The sequence below is a fragment of the Blastomyces gilchristii genome (assembly GCF_000003855.2).
Source record: "Blastomyces gilchristii SLH14081 genomic scaffold supercont1.1, whole genome shotgun sequence".
Classification (NCBI taxonomy): domain Eukaryota; kingdom Fungi; phylum Ascomycota; class Eurotiomycetes; order Onygenales; family Ajellomycetaceae; genus Blastomyces; species Blastomyces gilchristii.
This window is the reverse complement of record NW_003101682.1, coordinates 7,892,598-7,914,952: the sequence shown is the minus strand read 5'-3', so window position 1 is coordinate 7,914,952 and position 22,355 is coordinate 7,892,598. Positions and strand designations below refer to the sequence as shown.

Here is a 22,355-nt window from a genome sequence, read left to right as displayed (position 1 = left end):
CATTAGCAATGTAAAGATCATGCGCGAATGCGCTTCCCATTCCCATTTGCTAATGGCTTCCGCAATTGGGGACTTCATGAATCATGGATGGGAATAATGGAGCTGCGGTATCCCGCTGGCTTGACATCGCTGATTGTCGACATGAGCCCCTCCCCGCTGGATCCCGATGAGAAGGCGGTCCGAGAGGGCATCCGTGGGCCTTCTTCTGACAGTGGCCGGGGTGTCTGCTGAGGAATTCATTCAATCAATCGGGCATTGGGATTCCTGCTTCTGATGCGCGTCGCGCGGGTTGTCTCCCCTTCTTGTCGCCGTCAAAGTTTTATGATCAGGGATCGTTGCAAGGATCAGGGTATGTCCGAAAAGGTCAGGGGGAGGGAGGCGCATGCATAAAAGAGCTTCTATGTTGATAGTCACAGGGATCGCGCATGACTATTCGCCCTACGAAGTACAAGAAATAGACGAAGTGACGCGATGCACCGAAGCATATGGGGAAACGCGTGGAAGTCGGGATGGAAGCGACTCTGTACAACCCAACAGGATGCAAGGATCTTCCTGTCGTGTACGAAGTACGGAGCAAGGCCTAAGAAGCGATTACTCCGTATGGTCGTGAGACATCACACATTAACAAACTCCGCCATGCTGGGGTAAAGGTAGCGTGCGAATGTCGTCAAGGGGAAATTCCGCGATCTACCTAGGTATATCCAACATTGCTCGATTAGGAAATCGGGCACACCAGGGCTTAACCTCAACCTCTCTCTCACCAACAGAATCCTCTCGTTCCCGACAGCTCCAACACAACCTGGCTGCCGCCATCTATGTTAAACACTCTGCACCCACCTGCATACCTACCATCAACATCCAACATCACCCCTATCTTTTGAGATTTTATTCTAGCCCTTTTTGGAGTTCTCTAGCGTCACTTTTAGTGTTGAGACTGGTTTGTGATAAATTTTCTTCCGCAAAGCTAACTTCTCCAGCCCAGCAAATCGGGTGGCCTGAAGGTCATCACCCTTCTCAATAACGCGGTTCACCTTTATTAGCTTATTCAGGATCACCTACGGAGTACAAATACGAAGAATGAATGCACAAGCTCAATGATAAAATGTCCAAGATACAGAATTTAGCGAAAACCACGGGAATGGACGCGAAATAATAGAGTAAATATGAGGAGAACAAAAAGGAGACCAGCAGATCTTCTTCAACGTCTGGGCTCTGCCAATTGGCCAATGGGGAGGACATACTCCGTACAGATGCATCCTTCTTGAGGATTGATCCCAAACAGTGGAGCCACCAGCCGCGAAAACAGACTGAGCATTGAACATTGAGCAATGAGCACTGATCAATGGAAGTCAGCCCATGCCAAGCCGCTTTCACAAGGAAACAGCCTGAGGATGCAACCGTTGACGCCGTTCCTGGCCCGTTCCTAGGCCCCACCTACTGCTGGGCTTATGTCTTGAAGTTGTCACGCTGGTGTGGACCGCTTTCACCTTTTTTAGGCGTGAAAAATGGCACGCCCCCCCAGCAGGCTGGTTGGACCGGTAATTCTGGGGGTCCCTGTCCAGAAAATCCCCCTGAGATGACTTCTAAGCCTCGTACTCTGTGCTCGACGCGCCAATCGATGGTTCAGCTTGACAAAAAAAAGAGATGTCGGCCTATTCCCCACTGATTTGACCCCCGGAATCAATCGGCCAACTTTCAATTCGCCAATCAGGGACCTTTGACAGACCCTTTCTTTGCTTCCATCTGAGCTTTGAGCCAGGGCTTTTGTGCCAGTCCTCTGCTTCGAAAACACCATCCCCGACATGAGGTTCCAAGGTTCAATTGTTCTCTTTTGAAACGGGGGATTTCTTTCTTTTCTTGCTTTTTTTTTCTTTTTTCTTTTTTCTTTTTTCTTTTTTTTTTCTTGGACACTCGGTTTGCGGTCAATACTCTCTTTTCCTTCACTCGTGACTTTCTTTTTTACTCTATTTTGTTATAAAAAAAAAAAAAAAAAAAAAAAAAAAAATCCTTGCGGTTCCAACATTTTTGCATAATCTAGTTTCGAAGGTCTCCTAGAAATAAAACAAACCGGCAAGCAAGTTCCCGTCGCCAACTATTGTAATTCTACTTTCCTTGGTTTAATCGAGGTGCACCGAAATGACTCTCCGATAAGTCTCTTCCGATGAGCCAGTTGGCGACATTCCCCCCTTCAATTGGAACCATTGACTTCATTCGGCTTCCTACAATGTCCAATTGGGAAAGAATGGAGAGCCTAAGAAAGCTTTTCAATGTCGAGAGGACACTGTTCCACTCGACAAGTCCCGAATTGACTGTGAGCGAGTCTAGCGATCCAGTAAACGGCACCTGTTCCCCATGCCTTATCTCGCCGCACGGATCGCCTGAAACGAAACTCCCTCGGCTTCCACAAATGCAAAACCTGACTTTCTACGGGATTGAGAGGCAATTCGAAGACCTCCATGATCAGTTTTGCTGTCGCACATCACCGGCCCTGCAAAATAAACGAGTTAAAAACACTGAATCTCACCCCCCTCCTCACTCGAGCCGGCGTCATGTCGATGTTATAGAAGCCAGCTTCCCGGCCCAACACGCCCGACTCCCGACTCCCATATCTCCAGCGAGTATGTATAACGAGGAAATTGCGGATCGCAACATCCATAGCCAACGACTTAACAAATTCAGCACAAAATACGCAAATGTTATATCTGCTGTATACCAGGAAGACGTAGCGGACCGTAATATCTTGCTCAGCGGTGGAAATACACATACCCGTACGATAGGGCCAAGCGGAGCAGTGTCCACGTGCAATTTAAGCAATAGCAGATCAGTGTCATCCCTTTCATACTACCAGGAAAGCTGGCCACGTTTATGGTCCAGATTGCAAGTAGTCGGGCAGCGAGCACCATTAGAGGAGAAAAGAGCAGAATTGAGAGTTATATCTTCCGATCAGGACCTGCGAAGCCATCCTCTATCATACACACCAGAAGATGCTGGCGGCAGTCCACCACGCAGGATAGGCGTCAGGCAATATATCGCTTTGCGATTAAAAAATTCGTCGCCGGCCCTATCCTCTAAAGGACCAGAAAATAGTGCTCCAGAAAGAGCACCGCAACCCCAATTAAAAATGTACAAAGTCACGCCTGATCGCCCACCATCTGCGAGAGATGCCGGCAAAGCACCCAAGTTGAATCAGAGCTCAATCAATTCACCGAAGCAGGAGGAGGTTAAGCCTGGAAACGATGTCGCGAAAAAAGCCGCACTCAAACTATCACCTGGCAGCAACACATCCAACAGCTTATTATCCCCGGCCTCAGCTAATCTATCCACAAGGAAAAACGTTCGTGATCTCTCTATTAATACGAAGCTAGCCGCTCCCACCAAAAATTTCGTCAAAGTACCTAGCCAGCCATCCGACATTCCCGTCGCACCAGTTAGACGGGAGCCAAATGCAAGTATTGCGGAGATTGTAAACAGCCCTCTTCCAGTTGCTACTCCTTCTATGGTATCTCCCAAAACCCCGAGCTACAACGTCGAGGAAATTATGAGCATGTTTAAACATGCCTACATCTCATCACAAAAGACCAGTCCACATCCCACTTTCGAAACCTTGCAAGATGCCATTGTTCGCGAGATAAATTCCCATGAAGCCTTTCGCCAGGTTGCTTCCGAGATTGAGACAATGCCGTTTCCGGAACCTAGTCCAGCTCCGATTCCCATTAAACATAGTGGAGAAATTCATGGCCACATGAGGAAGAAATCATCATCAAAGAGTTTATCGGGGAGAGAGAAACAAACGCTGAGACTTGTTGGTAGAAGCTCCTTCGCAAAGAAGCGACGAAACTCATATACCTCAGGAAAAGAATTGTCGTTTCCTGCTATTAAGGGCCTGGAAGGAGGAAGTGAACCGGACAGCAGCCACCAGGAGCGAAGGAGAAGGCATACTTACTCGCAACCGTTGCCGCCAGTCGTATCAATTGCCCCTAAGCTCCCAGAGGAGTTACGAGAAGAGGCGAGAAGAGCCAAGTTGGCGAGCGCTGGAGATACCCCGCAGCCCAAATACGCTTATAAACTAATGCCCGATATCCGGCCCAAGAGTTCGCATAGCGTACGTTCTAAGGGCCATCATTCCAGGCCGGGAACGTCTGATTCTTCGAAACAATTGCAATCGCGTCGTCCTACACCTATACCTCAAAATGCCCAGCCGGAAACGGCGCAAAATACGAACAGCCGAAGCATTCCTACCGAGCAGACGACATCTGAAACATCCAAATATGAATCAGATCACTATAGGAATGGAGAAAGTGACACCCTACCCGGCTCAACGAACACCTCATGCACTACCCCTGAGCCTAAAACTATGACCTCCAATTCGCCCCAGCAAATCACTCAAAAGGCGCCCATTAAGCGGCTATTCAGCGCTTCCCCCCAGCCACTTGGCCGGAATCGAATACCTCTACGCCGAAGTAGTCTTCACAAAGACCTATTTGACTCTGGGCGGTTTAAGCCGTGACTAAAATTTTAGCTGAGCTCACCAATGTCTATAACTTTGAACTCCAGTGACGAACAACTTATTTTACGGCTCGAATACCAGAAACTCCTTATATATATTTCTTAACGGAATTACCCAGTAATTGTAATCCGGCGCATCTCATTCCCTCCACCGAATTAATTTTAATTGTCAACCAAAAGCGGCTTCCTTTGGTGGCCTTATCAGCCTCAATTCCTGCCACGCCCTTCTTCGATGACATGTCTCCGATTAAACCTCATTCCAGCACACTAAGCAACGGTCGTCACCCGCTTTATCTATATACCCCACGGAAATATCCCAAAAATAACGAAAAGATTTCTGTGATACATCATTCCAACATTTCTTTTCCATATCCTACTTCCATCTCCTTGTCACACATCCCATCTCAGTTTCCTTTGTCTACTATGATCACTTACATAGCCTTACCTAATTCATTCACTACTCGCCATTTTCCTAAATTGTAATAAAAAAACATGCATGGCACACCCATTGCATACAAACCACAGGGCTATTTTTTGGCGGCGCATATAAATCCTGCAATAGCGACTCGGGTCAACCTAAGGGAAATATCACTTTCTTTCCTGGTTATTTTCATTTTTATTTATAACTACACTCAGAAAATTCGGGGGAACCTTGGAGTTTACTGTTTCCTTCTTATCTATCTTTGAAGGGGGCGCAGCGGGGATCTTTTCGGACATTCCCTCTTTCTTTGCCATTTCTCATTCATACATTACCCGTTCGATTATCGGCTAGCTTCCTTGTCTCCTGTCTTGGGCGAGCGAGGTTATCTTTTTCTCATTTCTTTTTGGCCATGGCCCATTTCGATTCCCAATCTATTTTCATCTTTTCCGTTCATTAATTTTTCATTTTCAAGCGTTCTGAGAAACTCAGAAGGGATCTCTCCCCGAGAGCCCCCCAACCTGGTCAGGGGCCCTATGTCTAAACTCACTGTATTCTCTTTTAGAGGTGTATATTTGTTGGCTTGCGCCTTCGTCGGGGTTTTCATGGCTCTCTAATTCACGGCGGCATCATCTAGCATTGCTGTATTACTCACTATAGCCGTACATGTAATATACCACGCAATATTCTCTTTCGGCCAACCACTTTTCATAGTCTGGCCCCTCTGCCCTAGATTGTCGACGTCTCTTCAGAGCAGAGCTTGGCTTACTGGTGTTTATCCTTTTAAGTAATGTTTTTTGCGAGAGGCTCTCGATATTTATTTACCCTCATGTCCGGAGTCCGTAGACAAGAAGTGAAAAGGAAATGGTTTCAAATGGAGGAAAGGGGAAAGGAAAAAAAGAAAAACCAAATGATGTCGCCCAGGCTCGAACTGGGGACCTTGAGTGTGTTAGACTCACGTGATAACCAACTACACCACGACACCATCAATAATGTGGTCCCTAGGTGATTGTATTTGTGAACTGACTGCAAAGTGCATACGACCCTGGATCCTGTCTTGCACAATGGGGTTGAGAGCTACCAAAAGAGGGGCCTATGTGTCTATATTCAGGGTATGAATATCTTTCTCTAAAGGTTAATTAATGAAGCGCATGACTGCTGCTTTTGCCTGTAAAGTGCTACACTTTTCCAAGATAAGTGGCCGGTTGGTCAAGTATAAGAACCAGTCAAAAAATATATATAGTTACGCTGTATGTATTACCACACTTGGTGCGGCCAGCGTTGGCACCATCTCATTAATATTAATTGGGCACGTAGCATACGATGGAAGGGACGATATTTGGAACTAATATTCTTCATTATTTAATATTTTTTATCCTTGTATTTATTCTCTTTACGCTTTTTTTTCTTCTTAAATACTCTCGAATGATGACGACGTAAATAGAAATTGCCGAGATTGAGGACATATGCGAAATTAAAAACATGTATAGCAGGATCAAAAAGGCTCTGTGTTTACGCCCTCATCATGGATCAGGAAATGTAGGTGTGAGAGTCCTAAGTTTGGTAGAAAACTGCACGCAAGGAACCGAGCTTCTTGGGTATATTAGAAAGAACGGAGAGAGGCTTTGAAGTGTTTAGTAGGAGCCTATCAGATTGGGTCTGCATTAGCTTCCAAGATCTCCAAGAAGGACAAAAAGAACCCCACCCCAATAGTGGAAAGTATGTTGAGATGGGGAGAAGAGAGGAGGTAAGTTACTCACGTCCAAACAGGCACCATTTCTCTGCGAACAGCTCGCAGTTGGGGTTAGTGCATTTTGTGACTCCCTTCTCAATGCCCTCGGGCTGCTCGAATGGAATACACAAGCTTTTCGCGCCCATACTTGGGGCCCTGGCGTCCTGGGCCTCACCCGTCTCTTCCTCAACTTTGCGTGCACTCATGTCTTTGATTTCGTCTTCGCACTGCTCAGTCAGACAGTGAGGAATCATGCAAAGGTTCTTTTCGTTAAGGGCAGGAGTGAAGTCATCCCAGTTAGTGATATGCTTTACGTGTGCCTTGTAGGTAGCATCTGCTCGTTTGTAAAGGTCGGCTTGAATGGTTTCAAGAAGGGCTGGGACTTGAACGCCAAGTTCAGTGATGGGGATGGTGGACTTCCCATCCTTGCCAAGAATATCACGGCGAGAGGCAGTCACATAATGGCCAGCTGATTCGCCTGGTCCAAACTCGAGTCGAAGAGGGACACCATGCAGCTCCCAGTCGTTAAATTTCCAACCCGGAGTGTAGTCTCGCTTGTCGACTTCAACTCTGACCCCAACAGCCTGAAGGACAGCTGCTAGAGCATCAATTTCGGCCATCAAGGCCGTCTTCTCTGCCTCAGTAGTCTTGGCACCAGTGCCAACGGGCACAATCACGGTTTGGATATCCGCGACACGCGGTGGGATCACCAGGCCACGATCATCGCCGTGGACCATGACCATAATACCGATAGTACGGGTAGAGAGACCCCAAGAATTCTGCCAAACATGGAGTGCGGGTTTCTTTTCTTCAGGCTTAGCTGACGGATCCTCAACGGTGATCCCAAACATCTTGCTAAAGTTCTGGCCCAAGCAGTGAGACGTTCCTCCTTGAATTCCACGGCCTGTAGCTGGGATATAACCTTCGACTGTGGTAGTGTAAAGACCCCCTGCAAACTTTTCTTTATCGGTCTTCTGGCCCCTAATGACGGGAATCGCAAGAAGGTCCTCGTACACATGGGCATAGTGCTCGAGAATTTGCAGTACCTCTTCACGAGCACCCGCTTCGGTCAAATGTGCAGTGTGGCCTTCCTGCCAGAGGAACTCACGAGTGCGGAGGAATGGCTGAGGGTTCTTGAATTCCCATCTGACGACAGAGTTCCACTGATTAAGCCGGAGAGGTAGGTCCCGATGGCTTCGAATCCACTTGGCATAGTAGGGATACATAACTGTTTCTGACGTGGGACGAATGGCAATTTTCCGCTCCAGCGCGGAGTTTCCTCTTTCGCAAACGTCAGCAAGCCCATAGGCAATTAATTATATATACTAAGTGATAAGGAGCTTTTGAATCCAAGACCTACGCATGAGTGACCCAAGCAACCTCGGCAGCAAACCCTTCTATATGGTCCTTCTCCTTTTTTAAGACGTCTTCGGAGACGAACAGCGGGAAAGAACAATTTTTAACACCCATCTTCTTAATTTTATTGTTAAACCACTCTTGGATCGTCTCCCAAATGAAGTACGAATGCGGCTGAGAATTACACCTATATCAGCGGTAGCTCAAAATGGGCGCTCAGAGTATTTCGTTTAAAGACAAGAAATAAAAAAATACCTTTAGAATAAAACAACCCGACACATCATAGTAATCCAACATCTGCCCTTTCAATAGCACCTGTTGGTACCAACCTGAAAAATCCTGCTCCTTCGAGACATCAATACCAATCAGAGCGGGGCCGTCGGTTTTTTTCTTGTGTGCTTTCTGCGAAGGTTTACTTTTCGATTCCGCTTTGCCTATGCCTTTGTTGGCCGACTTTTCAGCTTTCTCAGCAGCTTGTTTCTCCTTCTTAGCAGCCTTCTTAGCAGCGTTCTTGGACATCTCGCCGGCTGGGGGGCCTTCCCCTCCAGCAGCGGGGTCCATAGTGCGATCAGGCAGGGATTGGGTTATAGCTGGTAAAGAGCTTGTTGGAGCGTCAACTTGATCCTGCGCCTGTTGTGCTGACATGTCAAACTTCCTGGATATTCAAGATAGGTAAATTATCGCGGCTTGCTTATGCAATTGAATCTGTGTCTGGTAGCCGGTGCAGCAGGAGTCATCATCCGTAAAACCAGAGTGGGATGTTTCTTCGCCTTCACCGCCTTTGGTCGGCAGAATGGACATCAAACTAAACGTCCCAGCAAACTCTCTGGAACCATCCGCCAGCAAGCTTCCATTTTCACGTCAACACCATTGCTTCTACTCTTTTATTCACCATGGCGGGAATTTTCGAGGCTCCCCGCAATGCGGGACAACTCTGTGAGCTTTCTCTCTACTCTTCAATATGGGGGAAGTCCGAACTAACAGCTTCCCACAGTTCTTGGAGGACAGAAAATCAGCGGTTCTGATATCAGAGACCAGAATGGTAAGTGATACTCAAACTAAACGGTGTAATTTACTCCGCTTACGTAGTGTTTTCTAGTTCTGGCGACCCAAGCGATTGCAAATGTGGTGAAGAGCTCCTTCGGACCTTCTGGCCTTGACAAAATGATGGTGGATGACATCGGGGTATGCCATGCACTCCGCTTATCATATCCTGGTTGAGCAGTTGTACTGATCTGGTATTAGGATGTTACTGTTACCAACGATGGAGCAACTATCCTAAGCTTGTTAGACATCGAGCACCCCGCAGGAAAAATCCTGGTGGACCTGGCACAACAACAGGATAAGGAGGTCCGGTCACGCCAGTCCCCGCCCCACCATGTCTATATCTCTGTCTAATCTGACCTGTCTAGGTTGGCGATGGAACTACTTCCGTTGTTTTAATAGCGGCAGAACTTTTGCGACGAGCGAACGAGTTGATGAAGAACCGGATACACCCCACCACGATCATCACAGGTTACCGATTGGCACTTCGAGAAGCAGTGAAGTACATGAGTGAGAATATCAGCACCAAAGTCGAGCATCTAGGGAGGGACAGTTTGATAAATATTGCAAAGACATCAATGTCAAGCAAAATCATAGGCTCTGACGCAGATTTCTTCGCCAACATGGTGGTCGATGCGATGCAGCAAGTCAAAATGATTTCGCCGCGCAATGAGGTTAAATACCCAGTTAAGGCTGTCAATTTGCTCAAAGCCCATGGGAAGAGTGCTACTGAATCCCTACTTGTTCATGGATATGCTCTAAACTGCACAGTTGCTTCACAAGCCATGGTTACTCGGGTTACAGATGCAAAGATTGCTTGTCTTGATATGAACTTGCAGAAGGAGAGGATGAAGCTTGGCGTTCATATTACGATCGATGATCCACAGCAGCTTGAGAAGATCCGCGAAAGAGAATCTGGAATTGTCCTCGAAAGAGTGGAAATGATATTAAAGGCGGGTGCGAATGTCATTCTCACGACTAAGGGTATTGATGACCTCTGTCTTAAGATGTTCGTCGAGAAGGGGGCGATGGCAGTAAGGAGATGCAAAAAGGAAGATCTTAAACGCATCGCCAAGGCTACGGGAGCGACGCTGGTCAGTACACTATCTGACCTTAATGGCGATGACAAATTCGAACCCTCTAGCTTGGGCCACGCAGAAGAGGTTGTTCAGGAGAGGATATCCGACGATGAATGTATCCTGATCCGAGGGACCAAAGCCCACACTGCTGCTTCAATTATTCTCCGTGGCTCAAATGATTTCCAACTCGATGAGATGGAACGTTCTGTGCACGATTCTCTCTGCGCTGTCAAGAGGACACTGGAAAGTGGAAGCATCGTTCCTGGCGGCGGTGCTGTCGAGACCGCCCTGCATATCTACCTCGAGGAATTTGCAGTCACAGTCGTAAGTCTTTGAAACGCCCGTTCACAAGTGGACAGATTACAGCAATGAAACAGCAGCGTATTGACAAAAGTGATAAATAACAGGGCTCCCGCGAACAGCTCGCCATCGGCGAATTCGCCCAATCCCTCCTCGTCATTCCCAAAACCCTGGCTGTGAATGCAGCCAAGGACTCATCCGAGCTCGTTGCCCAGCTCCGTGTCCGCCACGCCCTCTCCCAGCGCGTCCAGGAGGGAGACGCCAACGAGGAAGAGAAAGCCATCGCCAAGAAGAAAATGTATAAGAACTACGGCCTTGATCTGACGAGAGGCAAAGTTGTGGACTGCGTCAAGGCAGGTGTCTTGGAGCCTAGTATGAGTAAAGTGAAGCAGTTGAAGAGTGCGGTGGAGGCCTGTATCTCGATTATGAGGATTGATACACTTATTAAACTTGATCCTGAGAGGAAGGCTGAGGATGATGGACATGGACATCACTAGAAATTTTTGGGAGTTGTAGTTTCAAAAAAAAAAAAAAAAAAAGGAAAACTTTTTGCTGGGTTGATACCATATAACTTTTCCTATTTGTTTTGTCCATTTTATTAACTTTTAGAAAAGGATGCAAAGAAAAGTTTTATGCCTTTACAAAGAAAGACCTTAACGCCGTTAAATGTGATTGTTTAGAAGTTAATTTTTTTCCGTCCTGCCAAAGGATTCTCCTCCCGTATTTTCCGTATCTTCTGAGATCTAAGTCCTTTATTTTGACGGTACATATAAGACCCTACTGAATTTATAGGGTAGAGAATAATTAACTTGTTAAAAAGTGGTGTGTTATGATAATGCACGCTTAACTTATGTTTTCCCTTCACCTTTTGGAAAGGTAGGGAAGAATGAGGATGAACAACCAAAAAATCAACAGGGAGGGCATCCAGGCTAGCAAAACAGCTTCTAATAACTTTGCAATAAAATAATATGAAAACGGAAAGGCAAAAGCGACTCCCCAAGTCACATAGGCAGTATCCGCAGTTGTAGCAATGACCTCCACTTTCTCTACTCATCCTCATCATCTCCCGAGTCCTTAACATCTGCCCATCCACAATGCCATCTTCTGCCTTCACTGTCCCCCACAACCCTTAGTTCCCGCGCCGCAGGACCCTCTCGCCAGCATCGAGCATGCAGGTCATCACTAACGGTGATAAGCTCGCCGCCATGCGTCCAGGAAACGCCCGATACTTCCTTCCTATGGCCTTCAATTAGGGCGGTACCGTGATTGTATATCGGGATGGTATCTTCCAAACGCCCCGATAAGCCCGTGCTGCTGGAATGGGATCTGCGTAGGTTGTGGCGGCGTTGTGGCCGAGAAGATGTTTGGTTGGGTGTGGTGTTGACAATGGACGTGGCGGAGGGAGAAGCGAGATATTGTTCATCAGTGGGGAAAAGGATGGCGCAGTTATCACTGCTGCCGACGGCGAGCATTTCGCTCTTGTCATTTCCTGCTCGGCGGACGGCGAGTTTGACAAAGAACGTGGCAACTTGGAGGCGTGGATGGCGGAAGGCGTATAAAGGCCCTAGACCTGGTTTGGCTTCGTCGCCTGGGAAGCGTTTGAAGCCTGAGCTAGATGATACCATTTCCGGACAGCTCCCTAGAGTCAGGTGGGATGTTGAATATGCGTAAACGCTGCCATCTCGGCATAGGGTGTAGAGTCTACTCCCATCGCCGCTGAAGGCCATCGATGTTAGCCCGAATTGGCGGTATTTTTCGTGGCTTTCCGGCTGCCTGGTGATGGCTAGGGGAACAGGTGTTTTGCGTCGTAAAGAGTATGTGGTTCGTAGATCCCACAGTCTCACACAGGCGTTTGATTCGCTGCTCGTTACGAAAAGGTTTTCACGGCCGGGGTGCAGGAATGCTATGGACGTAACTGATATGTCATCTCGACGAGCTAGGGCTTCTGCTTCCGAGCCAGTTTTCGATCTGGGCTTTTCCGCATGCGCTGGCCAGATACTGTTGGATACCTGGGGGTACTTCATTTTAATGGAAGCCCTTGCAGAGTCGTCTATGTCCGATGCAAGAGAGCAGCGTAGCTGCATCGCTGGCCTTTCAAAGGCCTTGTATCGTAGATCCCAAATATTAACACTGCCGTCACGACTACAGGTTGCAACAACGTTGTTATTGGAAGCGGGCTGGAATTGCACGCGTTTAACAGATGAAGTATGTTTCGACAGGCAATATATTGGGGTCTGGGTGGGCATATCGATTATTCGGCAGGTTTGGTCACCAGATGCAGTGGCTAGAAGTAGGTCGTCCGAGGAGAATTCTAGATCCATAATGGAGTTTGTATGTGGTTGAAATGACAGATATGTCTTTGAGAAGCCAGGTTTCTCGTTCTTAGCTGAGTCTAGTAGCCGAACACCCCCTTCTTCGTCCCCAATCGCCACCAGAGAATTGGCTGGATAAATTAGTCAATGAATGAATCACGCTCCCAAAATAATTAAAAAGAGAGATTTACATACTGTGACAAGAAACGGTGCAAAATGGTAGCGTGAGACGTTCTCCCATCTGATCTCTGTAAGAGCATTGATGAAGGTCATCAGCTAAGCTATAAAAGTCGGAAACCTCATCCCGCCACGCTGTTTTCAACCGTCCAGTTAGTCGACGAATAAATAACAAAACCGACGGGCGTACGGCACACACCATTACCATAGTTATATTTATGTGTTATCGTCCTCGATCTATTATCCGAAAGACTGCGCATAAAAAACTGGCCAGAGGTTTGAAGAACATGAGACCGCCGCAGAGGTGCGGGCGGCGGGGCACGTTGTTTGGGTTTAGGCACCTCCAATTGGGGTTCAGTTTCGAACCCAATCTCATGAAGATTTGGCCTACTCGGACTCGAGTCTATGTCATTGTGAAGAATAGATGGCGCAATTCGCACTCTTCTCAAAGGAGAGGATTGAAGTGGGGGACTTGAAGAGAACGACAGTTTCCTTTTTTTGCGGGGAGTTGATAAGGCATCATATGTTGAAGGAGATTTAGCCGAGTTATCTTGGGGTCCATCCGATATCCTAGCAAATGCTGGCCCAAGGCGATTCAAAGCTGGGGAGCATATGTCTTTTAATATGTGGCGATTGGGGCGGTCATTCCCTCCGCTCGAGAGAGCCCCCAGTATAGAGCGTGGGGTAAAGAACCGTTTGAATGATCTAGGCGTGACGGGAGGCGGCTTTTTTGTCTTTGTTCGAGGAGGCGATGAGGGTATCTGTGGAGCATTGAACTTGGGAGGAGAAGATGGAATCGTGTCCTGAGAAGATCCTTCGGGGGGGTCAGACCTGACATATAGGGAGCAGGAGGATGACCCAGGAACAGATTCCATAGCTCGGATGTATTGGTGTAGGAATATAAATCTAACACATTGAAGTCAATATTAATTAGTAAAAGGCGGCTGGAGGGTGACTGGAGCTGGCGCAGGAAGAGGAGGAGTTGTTGGAATTTTCACGTCTCACGAGAAAAGGTTTTGATATTGAGGTTCCGTCAGCCCTGCACGTCGTCGCGACACACTTCCATACAATGTACCTACCTGTGTAATAATAATGGCTGAGCGTGCACGTGTCGGTCTTGGCGCTCTCGCGACGCGGTGCTTAGTCACCATGGCCCGTGCACAAGGCGAAGAGTTAAGGTGAATACACTAGACTGGAAATAGAAGGCGGTGAGGCAGTTTGCACTGCGGCTGTAGGCGGTGCTAATGCCGAGCCGACGCTTGGCCTAAATGAGAAATTTTGATTTTTTTGCACATCGACGGTGTGTAAGTGGATGGGGGAAACAAACAAAAACTAGCTGTGAGCAGTCAATTGTTCCTGCCCAGTTCTGCCATGAAGATGGCTCCTGTCAAGCGCAAGGGTAATGCCCCGGATGAGTCAGGTTCTCGACAGCCACAGAAAAGAGTCAAGGTGGCCGATGATGCACAGCGCAAGGATATCAACAGCGGGAAAAAGTCAAAGAAGCCGGCGGAGAAGTCGAAATATTCTTCAGCCCCGCTCTCGAAAGCACCAGCTGTTTCTGTTTTGCGAGACGAGGAACCCGCATTCCCCCGTGGTGGTGCAAGTGTTTTAACGCCGCTTGAGCAGAAGCAAATCCAGATCCAGGCAACTCGTGACGTTCTGTTCGAGCAGAAGGGGGCGCCTTTCCAGGGCCATGCGGACGATGAGGATGAGAAAGAAAAGAAATCTAGCAAGGTATCCGGGGGCAAGTGTAAGAAAGGGAAGACAAAAGCCAAAAGGAATACAGTCTCTGAGGCTCCTGCCAAGGAGGGAGTTCGCATTGAAGGACTCAACTTTAAGGTACATTTATCCCGCCGTGAAAAGTGAATACTGAGTGAATTAACTCCACTAATCCTTTTTTTTTAAATTTTAAAGCGCATTGTCATAGGATCTAAAGTCCTTGGCCAAGTTTCTAGCATCAATGCCCATGATATTGGCTTGTCACTTCCAAATAATCTAACTGGCTATATTCCGATCACCGCAGTCTCGAGAACACTCCAGCAGAAGATCGAGAATCTTCTTAAGAGCAACCAAGAAGAAAATGACAATTCCGACGATGATGAGGAAGAGGAGGAGGATCTGGATTTGAACTCATACTTCAAATTGGGCCAATATCTACGAGCGTCCGTTTTGTCAACTGAAACCGAGGTGAATCATGGTAAAACAAAAGGGAAAAAACACATCAGGCTTTCAGTGGACCCTAGAGAGGCTAACTCGGGACTTTCGAAATCCGACCTGGTCGTTAATGCCACTGTACAAGCCTCCGTACTTAGTGTAGAGGACCATGGATTGGTTATGGATCTCGGCTTGCAGGACGGCCAAACAAAAGGGTTCATGTCTTCGAAAGAAATACCCCATGACCTCGAGGTATCGCAAATAAAGGAAGGCTCTGTTTTCCTCTGTGTCGTCACCGGGCATAATGCGGACGGTAGCGTCGTGAAGCTATCCGCTAACCTACCAACTGCTGGCTCCATTAAAAAATCACACTTTTTGACATCCGCGCCCACAATCAACTCCTTCCTCCCCGGAACAGCGGCGGAAATCCTCTTGACAGAAGTTACTTCGACTGGTATGGCTGGAAAGATCATGGGAATGCTGAACGCCGTTGTTGATTTAGTCCAGTCTGGAACTACTACGGGAAAAGAAGATATTACCACCAAGTATCACGTTGGTGCGAAAATTAAAGGTCGACTCATTTGCACATTCCCCACTGTCGAGCCTATGAAACTCGGATTTTCCATCTTGGACCATGTGGTCAAGTTCACGCCAACAGTTCTTGAACAGAAGCCTAGTTCTGAGGATACCCCAGCCATATCTGCCATCATACCTGAAGTAAAGGTCACTAAAGTTGAACCAGGTTTGGGCGTCTACGTTCAGTTCAACGACAAGCACTACGGATTCGCTCATATTTCCAGGCTCTCAGATAACAAGGTTGACAGCATATCTGCCACGCAGGGCCCATACAAAGTCGATTCTACCCACGAGGCAAGGATAGTCGGTTTCAGCGCGCTGGATAATCTCTATCTTCTGTCTTTGGAAAGGAAGGTTATCGACCAGCCTTTCCTTCGTCTTGAAGACGTTACAGTTGGCGCAGTGGTCAGGGGGAAGATCGAGAAACTCCTCATTGGAACCGATGGAATTAGCGGACTTATTGTTTCTCTCGCGGATGGCATTTCCGGGTTGGTTGCGGGAATGCACATGTCGGATACTAAACTGCAGCACCCAGAGAAGAAATTCCGTGAGGGAGCACAGGTTTCCGCTAGGATCCTTTCCGTGAATTTGGACAAACGCCAGTTACGACTTACCTTGAAGAAGTCGTTGTTAAACAGCGAATCCCCCGCGTGGAAGGACTATAATGGTATCCTTCCAGGGAACCAATCACCGGGAACCATCATCAGCATCCAGTCTCACGGAGCAATTGTTCAGTTCTATGGCGAAGTTCGAGGGTTTCTTCCGGTTTCAGAAATGAGCGAAGCGTATATCAAGGATCCCGCCCAGCATTTCAATGTGGGGCAAGTTGTGAATGTGCATGCGCTAAATGTTGACGTAGAGTTGCGGAAGCTGGTAGTGTCCTGCAAGGACCCGTCGTCATTCACAGAAGCTTACAAAAGTGCATTTGAGAATATCCACCCTGGAGACACTGTTTCAGGCACCGTCTTTGAAAAATCTAGTGAAGATATCCTCTTGAAGCTGGAGGACACTGGACTGGTTGCTAGGTTAAATGCTGAACACGTCGCCGATGGTCAAACTTCGAGAAATGGCGTCGCGCTTGCCCGGATCAGAGTCGGGCAAAAGCTTAATGAGCTTTTGATCCTCAATATACAGAAGGCTCATCGGCTTATCAAGGTCACTAATAAGCCAAGCCTGAAACAAGCTCGTCAAAGAGGAGAATTACCTGCTAGGTTTGAGGATCTTAAGGAAGGGGCAAAGGTGACTGGGTTCGTGAAGAACATCACTGTAGATGGTATGTTTGTGGAATTCCTGGGAGGCATTACCGGATTTGCCCCAAAACGTCTCGTGGACGATGACCACGTAAATAAACCCGACTTCGGATATTTCCTATCGCAACCAATATCCTTAAGTGTAGAGTCTATCGAAGATGATCGCCAAAGGTTTATCCTTAGAATGAAGGAGCAAGTGAACAAACAACGTGCGTCCGACGGTGTTAAGCCCGCCAACAACGTCAACCAATCATCCATTAATCCAATCGACGAGAACATCAAATCTTTGGACGATTTGACATTCGGTAGAGTCACCAAGGCGAAGGTTGTCTCCGTCAAGGAAACGCAGATAAATGTGCAACTTGCGGAAAACATTCAAGGCAGGATTGACGTTTCCGAGGTTTTTGATAGTTGGGACGCCATCAAGGATCGCAAACAGCCGTTGAAATACTTCAAAGCTAAGCAGATAATTCCTGTACGGGTCCTTGGTATCCATGATGCCCGCAGTCACAAGTTCTTGCCAATTAGCCACCGGAGTGGGAAGTACCCAGTTTTCGAACTTTCAGCAAAACCCAGCTCTCTCCAATCGACGGACCTCGAACCTCTCAGTCTTGATAAAGTCAAAATTGGATCTTCATGGGTAGGCTTCGTCAACAATATCGGCGATGATTGTCTTTGGATAAATATTTCTCCGAACGTCCGTGGAAGGCTGAGGTTCACAGACCTCTCAGACGATTTGTCTCTTGTAGGTGATATCGCGAAAAACTTCCCTGTTGGGTCTGCACTCAAGATTCATGTCACCGGGGTCGACGCAGATAAGAATCGTCTTGACCTTTCTGCTAGACACGGAGGGTTGCCAAATAGAAAATCGATATCGGACTTCTTAAAGGGCGAAATATTACTCGGACGGGTCACTAGGGTTACCGAACGCCAAGCCCTTGTGCAGTTGAGCAACTCAACGGTTGGTGCTATCAATTTGATAGACATGGCCGATGACTTCTCGAAAGTGAACCCTGCAGATTTCCACAAAAACGAAGTTATCCGTGTATGCATTATTGACATTGACGTCCCTAACAAGAAGATATTGCTTTCCGTTCGACCTTCCAGGGTCCTTAGCTCATCGTTACCTATTCAAGACCCGGAAATAAACTCGATTAGCCAGTTAAAGGTTAATGACATCGTTCGTGGATTTGTCCGGAGAGTTGCCAATAATGGCCTTTTTGTTACGCTGGGTCACGATGTTACAGCTTACATTCGAATCTCAGATCTCTCAGATTCATATCTTAAAGAGTGGCAGAATGAGTTCCAGGTCGACCAGCTTGTGCGTGGCAGGATAATTTTGGCAGACGCTGAATCAAATAAACTTCAGATGAGTCTCAAGGAATCGGTCCTTGAGCCAAATTACAAGACGCCAATCACAATCAAAGACCTGAAGCGTGGCCAGATCGTCACTGGGAAAGTCCGCAATGTCGAAGAATTTGGCGCTTTCATTGTGATTGATGGGACTGCGAATCTTAGCGGGCTCTGCCATCGAACGGAGATGGCAGAGGGGAAAGTGGAGGATGCAAGAAAGGTCTTTGAGAAGGGTGACATTGTCAAGGCTAAGATCATCAAGATCGACCTTAATAAAGAGCGCATTTCTTTAGGACTGAAGGCCTCGTATTTCAAAGATAGCGATGACGAATCGAATGATGAAAGCGCTGACGATGTGAGCGAGGAAAATGTGAGCGAAAGCGAGGACGATGGTGGCATGGATCTTGAGCTTGAATCTGGTGATGACATTTCAATGGGAGGAGTCGATATGGAGGATGCCATAAATGGCGACGATAGTGAGAGTGATGCCAGTGATGAGGATGTGCAAATGGCCGGAACCGAAGACCCAGCTGTCAAGGGAGGTCTAGTCACTTCGGGATTTGACTGGAACGGAAACACCACTACTGGTGCTGGTGAGGGCAATGATTCCGGCTCAGAATCCGATAATCAGACAGTTACGAAGAAGAAACGTCGGAAGCCGGAGATTCAAGTTGATAGGACGGGTGACCTTGATGCCAATGGCCCACAATCTATTGCAGATTACGAGCGTCTCTTACTCGGTGAACCCGACTCGAGTTTGCTTTGGCTGAAATATATGGCCTTCCAACTTGAACTCAGCGAGGTTGACAAGGCCCGAGAAATCGCGGAACGAGCGCTTCGATCAATCAGCATCGGCCAAGATACGGAAAAATTCAACATTTGGGTTGCCATGCTCAACTTGGAGAATACGTTTGGAAACGATGACACACTTGAAGATGTTTTCAAGCGTGCTTGTCAATACAACGACCCACAAGAGATCCACGAACGGCTGACTAGCATATATATTCAATCTGGAAAGAATGATGTACGTTTTAACATTCCCTCTGAACTAGGTTTCCATCTCTAAATACTTCATATGGAAAACTTACTAATAAATTGCTATACAGAAAGCCGACGAGCTCTTCCAAGCAACTCTCAAGAAAAAATTCACCCAATCGCCAAACATCTACCTCAACTTCGCTACCTTCCTCTTCGACACTCTTGCTGAACCTGAGCGGGCACGCGCACTCCTCCCGCGCGCCATCCAGGCTCTCCCTGCCCACACTCACGTCGACATCACGTCCAAATTTGGCCAGCTGGAATTCCGCTCTCCAAACGGAGACATTGAACGTGGACGAACGATATTTGAAGGTCTCCTTTCTTCGTTCCCCAAGCGCGTTGACCTGTGGAATGTGCTTCTTGACCTGGAAATCAAGAGCGGTGAGGTGGAGCAGGTGAGGAGGCTATTTGAAAGAGTTCTGGGTCTGGGTCATGGCATTGCGGCGGATGGGACTAAGACTGTGTCGAAGAAGTTGAAGGATAAGCAGGCCAAGTTCTTTTTCAAGAAGTGGCTCACATTTGAGGAGAAGGCTGGTGATGGGAATGAGAAGATGGTGGATGAGGTTAAGGCCAGGGCTGCTGAGTATGTGAAGGCTGTTAAGGAGGGATAGGTTGGGGTTGGATGGGCATATAGTGGTGAGAGTTGATGAGTTGAACTTGATCTTTTCTTTCTACATTTGTCGCTTGTGATACCTATGTATATTCGGATCTCAGGGGATGGAGATTCCAATAGTATTTTAAAAAAGTTAGCTCTGTTTTCGCATTTCAAGGCGTTTCTTCTATATAGAAAATCTTTCACGTGCATATAAATATGCAATATTACAACCCTGACTGTTCAAGGTTTTGCAAAATCTGCCGCTGGCAATGAAGCCAGCCATGTTCTAATCAATAACAATGTGGTTTGGCATAGCCCATTAAATTTAACAAATGACCACACAATACCAGTGCGTGAAACAAAAAGGTATTTCTATCCTCTTCTCTTCTCTGCCATGATCCTCCTATACTCATCTACAATACTCTGCCTCTGCTCTGCCAGCTCCTCCCTGGCCCGCAAACTCCCCGCTGCTGAAGGAACATTGGCAACATTGACCCTTGCACCACCCATCCCTCTCACCTTGAACTTCTCCTTCGGCTTCGTCAACTGCTCAGGAGGCGCTTGCACAACCTCAAGTGGGTTAGCAGGTTGCATAGCCTTCGCTTTGCGATTAAGCTTAGCCCACGGATCATCGTCATCGTCATTGTCGGTGACGGCGTTAGCATCACTGCCATCGCCACCCGATGCACCACTGCTTTTCCCACTCTTCTTTTTCTTCTTTTTCTTCTTATTCTTAGAAGTCTTCGTTTTCTTCGTCAATCCAGCTTCGGCCTCCCACGCCTTCCACTGCTCATTGACCTCTTCCTCCTCCGCCTCCCTTTCTTCACGCTCAGCCTCTTCCCGCTCTCTAATCCGCGCTTCCTCCTCCCTCCATCCCCGCTGTAGCCGTAGAAGCCGCCTCTCGTGTTTCGTCTGTCTATGTTCTCGCAGGTTCTTTAGCGCGGGATCTTTGCTTATGCTTGATGAGCCCGATTTCCTCGAGATGCCGGAGAGGGGGAGGGCTTGGTTGACTCGCGCGGAGAAATCGGCCATGCGTTCGCCGGGGAGGATTTTAGGGATAGTCGAGAGTGGCGGGGGAGGAACTGGAGGCTGTGGTACAGAGTTGGATTTTGTACTATTGCCCACCCCCTTCGATGTCATCCCCGTTTCCTTGGCAATACTCGAGCCGCCTTCCTGTTCTCCCCTTCTCCGCTTTTTGCTAGGCTTTGTTCCGTCATCTTCTATACTTGGTCGTGTGCGTGGACCCGTTCCAGAAGTAGCTTTTTGGAACTGGTTCATCATGCGCAGAAAGGCTTTGGGGGTGTCATCCTTGAAGGCGTCCTGGGCGGACTTTTTCGACTTGCGTTTTTTGTTGTTGGAGGATTCTTTGTTGTCTGCATCTCTGGATTTTGCTGGGAGAGGCTTTGCGATTTTCGTCGGTGGAAGGTCGAAGTGCTCGCTATGAGTATTAATCGCGCTTGAATTAGACTGGAAGACTGCATAGAAATGGGGGGTAATTCCCTGACTAGCTGGGGTACTTACGAGTCATCCTTACGCCGCCGCTTGTGCTTGTGAGGCATTGTTGTTTGGTGTCCTTCCTCTCCGCAATATATAGCTGTCTCTACCTCGTTGAAGTTGAGAAGAATCATGTATAATTATCGCAGAGAAAAAAACATCGGCGTGGTATTTTTGGTAATTTAGATACCATCTTAGATACGTGTATTTTATAAATCGATACAACTTTCCTGATTGGGCAGTCTGTTTGGGTCTAACCACCAATATCCAGTTTGCAGAAGTTACACTTCCGTCGTCTGTCACCAAGCATGAAAACTCTTCCTCTTGCTCAGGGTCATCCGAGTAAAAGGATATTTTACTGGTTATATTATGTGAATGCTATATAGATATATATATAGCCTAGTGAATTTCTTATGATATCGATTATTTTGATATGTTATTGCTCTCAAACTTTCCATCTTCCAGTTTTCAGGCCCATAGCTATTTGGGCTGAAATGGTTTGCTTTTACTTCCCAAATTGATTGGGGCGCAATATGCTCTCAGAAAGAAGCTCGCTATTCTTGGCCATCGATATCACTGATACTGAAATTTCAGCTCCTGCTTTACCCAGGCTTAGAAGACAACAAGAAGGATGTATGGATAAACACCTGGCGACTTCAATTTAAGCTGTTTACAGAATGTATTTCCGGAATCTTGATGCTGCTAGCAACTTCTGCAATCTCTGCAGCATGTTTGCGAAAACTGTCTTGATATCTTAGCCCCAAAACATCTTAAATGTTAATGGCTGTGATATAGAGAATCACTGTTTGCATGAGAGCAGTATTTGCATGGACTTTTTATGCTCTTTGCTATAACTGAAGCTGCATCATTGTTGTCTCAATTCAAATTGTTTAAAAGACAAGACCTCTGTCTTACTGACCGCATTTCTGCACTCGTCATAACTGATACATAACATCTCTCTCAGCCTCTTC

The 22,355-nt window shown here is 47.3% G+C and overlaps 6 protein-coding genes and 1 non-coding gene across 8 annotated transcripts; 3 read left to right on the top strand and 4 right to left on the bottom strand.

Moving 5' to 3' along the window:
• Positions 1 to 38: 38 nt before the first annotated feature.
• BDBG_00841 (uncharacterized protein) lies at positions 39 to 5,909 on the top strand. The gene has a single exon (XM_002629549.2). The coding sequence runs from the start codon at positions 2,162 to 2,164 to the stop codon at positions 4,505 to 4,507; it is 2,346 nt and encodes a 781-aa protein (XP_002629595.2). The 5' UTR covers positions 39 to 2,161; the 3' UTR covers positions 4,508 to 5,909.
• BDBG_16208 lies at positions 5,836 to 5,909 on the bottom strand. Its single transcript has one exon. It is a non-coding gene; the product is annotated as a tRNA-Val (tRNA).
• Positions 5,910 to 6,260: 351 nt separating this feature from the next.
• Positions 6,261 to 8,841, bottom strand: BDBG_00840 (prolyl-tRNA synthetase). Its single transcript, XM_031720075.1, has 4 exons — positions 8,268 to 8,841; positions 8,017 to 8,186; positions 6,685 to 7,937; positions 6,261 to 6,569 (listed from the first exon to the last, which is right to left on the bottom strand). Exons 1-4 carry the CDS (start codon positions 8,655 to 8,657, stop codon positions 6,559 to 6,561), a joined length of 1,824 nt encoding a protein of 607 aa, XP_031576072.1. The 5' UTR covers positions 8,658 to 8,841; the 3' UTR covers positions 6,261 to 6,558.
• On the top strand, positions 8,723 to 11,467 carry BDBG_00839 (T-complex protein 1 subunit alpha). The gene is made up of 6 exons (XM_002629547.2): positions 8,723 to 8,948; positions 9,007 to 9,054; positions 9,112 to 9,197; positions 9,258 to 9,362; positions 9,425 to 10,459; positions 10,543 to 11,467. The coding sequence occupies exons 1-6, from the start codon at positions 8,906 to 8,908 to the stop codon at positions 10,930 to 10,932; spliced, it is 1,707 nt and encodes a 568-aa protein (XP_002629593.1). The 5' UTR covers positions 8,723 to 8,905; the 3' UTR covers positions 10,933 to 11,467.
• On the bottom strand, positions 10,976 to 14,748 carry BDBG_00838. 2 transcript variants are annotated; one of them, XM_031720074.1, is made up of 4 exons: positions 13,930 to 13,998; positions 13,124 to 13,830; positions 12,943 to 13,059; positions 10,976 to 12,878 (listed from the first exon to the last, which is right to left on the bottom strand). In XM_031720074.1, the coding sequence occupies exons 2-4, from the start codon at positions 13,797 to 13,799 to the stop codon at positions 11,482 to 11,484; spliced, it is 2,190 nt and encodes a 729-aa protein (XP_031576071.1). In that variant the 5' UTR covers positions 13,800 to 13,830; positions 13,930 to 13,998; the 3' UTR covers positions 10,976 to 11,481. The 2 variants fall into 2 exon arrangements, with proteins under 2 accessions (XP_031576071.1, XP_031576070.1); XM_031720073.1 differs by having other exon boundaries at positions 13,124 to 14,748.
• On the top strand, positions 14,220 to 21,642 carry BDBG_00837 (rRNA biogenesis protein RRP5). Its single transcript, XM_002629545.2, has 3 exons — positions 14,220 to 14,763; positions 14,839 to 19,281; positions 19,364 to 21,642. The coding sequence occupies exons 1-3, from the start codon at positions 14,296 to 14,298 to the stop codon at positions 19,904 to 19,906; spliced, it is 5,454 nt and encodes a 1,817-aa protein (XP_002629591.1). The 5' UTR covers positions 14,220 to 14,295; the 3' UTR covers positions 19,907 to 21,642.
• BDBG_00836 (uncharacterized protein) lies at positions 19,908 to 21,537 on the bottom strand. The gene is made up of 2 exons (XM_002629544.2): positions 21,412 to 21,537; positions 19,908 to 21,328 (listed from the first exon to the last, which is right to left on the bottom strand). Exons 1-2 carry the CDS (start codon positions 21,516 to 21,518, stop codon positions 20,263 to 20,265), a joined length of 1,173 nt encoding a protein of 390 aa, XP_002629590.2. The 5' UTR covers positions 21,519 to 21,537; the 3' UTR covers positions 19,908 to 20,262.
• Positions 21,643 to 22,355: the final 713 nt, after the last annotated feature.

What these genes read in the sequence shown, in the direction of transcription:
- BDBG_00841 (XM_002629549.2), top strand. Translation starts at nt 2,162, where the DNA reads ATGAGCCAGTTGGCGACATTCCCCCCTTCAATTGGAACCATTGACTTC.
- BDBG_00840 (XM_031720075.1), bottom strand. Translation starts at nt 8,657, where the DNA reads ATGTCAGCACAACAGGCGCAGGATCAAGTTGACGCTCCAACAAGCTCT. An exon ending in CGGGTTGTTTTATTCTAAAG is followed by an intron (nt 8,187 to 8,267) that starts GTATTTTTTTAT and finishes TGTAATTCTCAG; the next exon opens with CCGCATTCGTACTTCATTTG. An exon ending in GTTGCTTGGGTCACTCATGC is followed by an intron (nt 7,938 to 8,016) that starts GTAGGTCTTGGA and finishes CGTTTGCGAAAG; the next exon opens with AGGAAACTCCGCGCTGGAGC.
- BDBG_00839 (XM_002629547.2), top strand. Translation starts at nt 8,906, where the DNA reads ATGGCGGGAATTTTCGAGGCTCCCCGCAATGCGGGACAACTCT. An exon ending in CCGCAATGCGGGACAACTCT is followed by an intron (nt 8,949 to 9,006) that starts GTGAGCTTTCTC and finishes AGCTTCCCACAG; the next exon opens with TTCTTGGAGGACAGAAAATC. An exon ending in AGGAATTTGCAGTCACAGTC is followed by an intron (nt 10,460 to 10,542) that starts GTAAGTCTTTGA and finishes GATAAATAACAG; the next exon opens with GGCTCCCGCGAACAGCTCGC.
- BDBG_00838 (XM_031720073.1), bottom strand. Translation starts at nt 13,799, where the DNA reads ATGGAATCTGTTCCTGGGTCATCCTCCTGCTCCCTATATGTCAGGTCT. An exon ending in TAAATATAACTATGGTAATG is followed by an intron (nt 13,060 to 13,123) that starts GTGTGTGCCGTA and finishes GGTTGAAAACAG; the next exon opens with CGTGGCGGGATGAGGTTTCC. An exon ending in TTGCACCGTTTCTTGTCACA is followed by an intron (nt 12,879 to 12,942) that starts GTATGTAAATCT and finishes TAATTTATCCAG; the next exon opens with CCAATTCTCTGGTGGCGATT.
- BDBG_00837 (XM_002629545.2), top strand. Translation starts at nt 14,296, where the DNA reads ATGAAGATGGCTCCTGTCAAGCGCAAGGGTAATGCCCCGGATGAGTCA. An exon ending in TTGAAGGACTCAACTTTAAG is followed by an intron (nt 14,764 to 14,838) that starts GTACATTTATCC and finishes TAAATTTTAAAG; the next exon opens with CGCATTGTCATAGGATCTAA. An exon ending in TTCAATCTGGAAAGAATGAT is followed by an intron (nt 19,282 to 19,363) that starts GTACGTTTTAAC and finishes ATTGCTATACAG; the next exon opens with AAAGCCGACGAGCTCTTCCA.
- BDBG_00836 (XM_002629544.2), bottom strand. Translation starts at nt 21,518, where the DNA reads ATGATTCTTCTCAACTTCAACGAGGTAGAGACAGCTATATATTGCGGA. An exon ending in CGGCGGCGTAAGGATGACTC is followed by an intron (nt 21,329 to 21,411) that starts GTAAGTACCCCA and finishes TAATACTCATAG; the next exon opens with CGAGCACTTCGACCTTCCAC.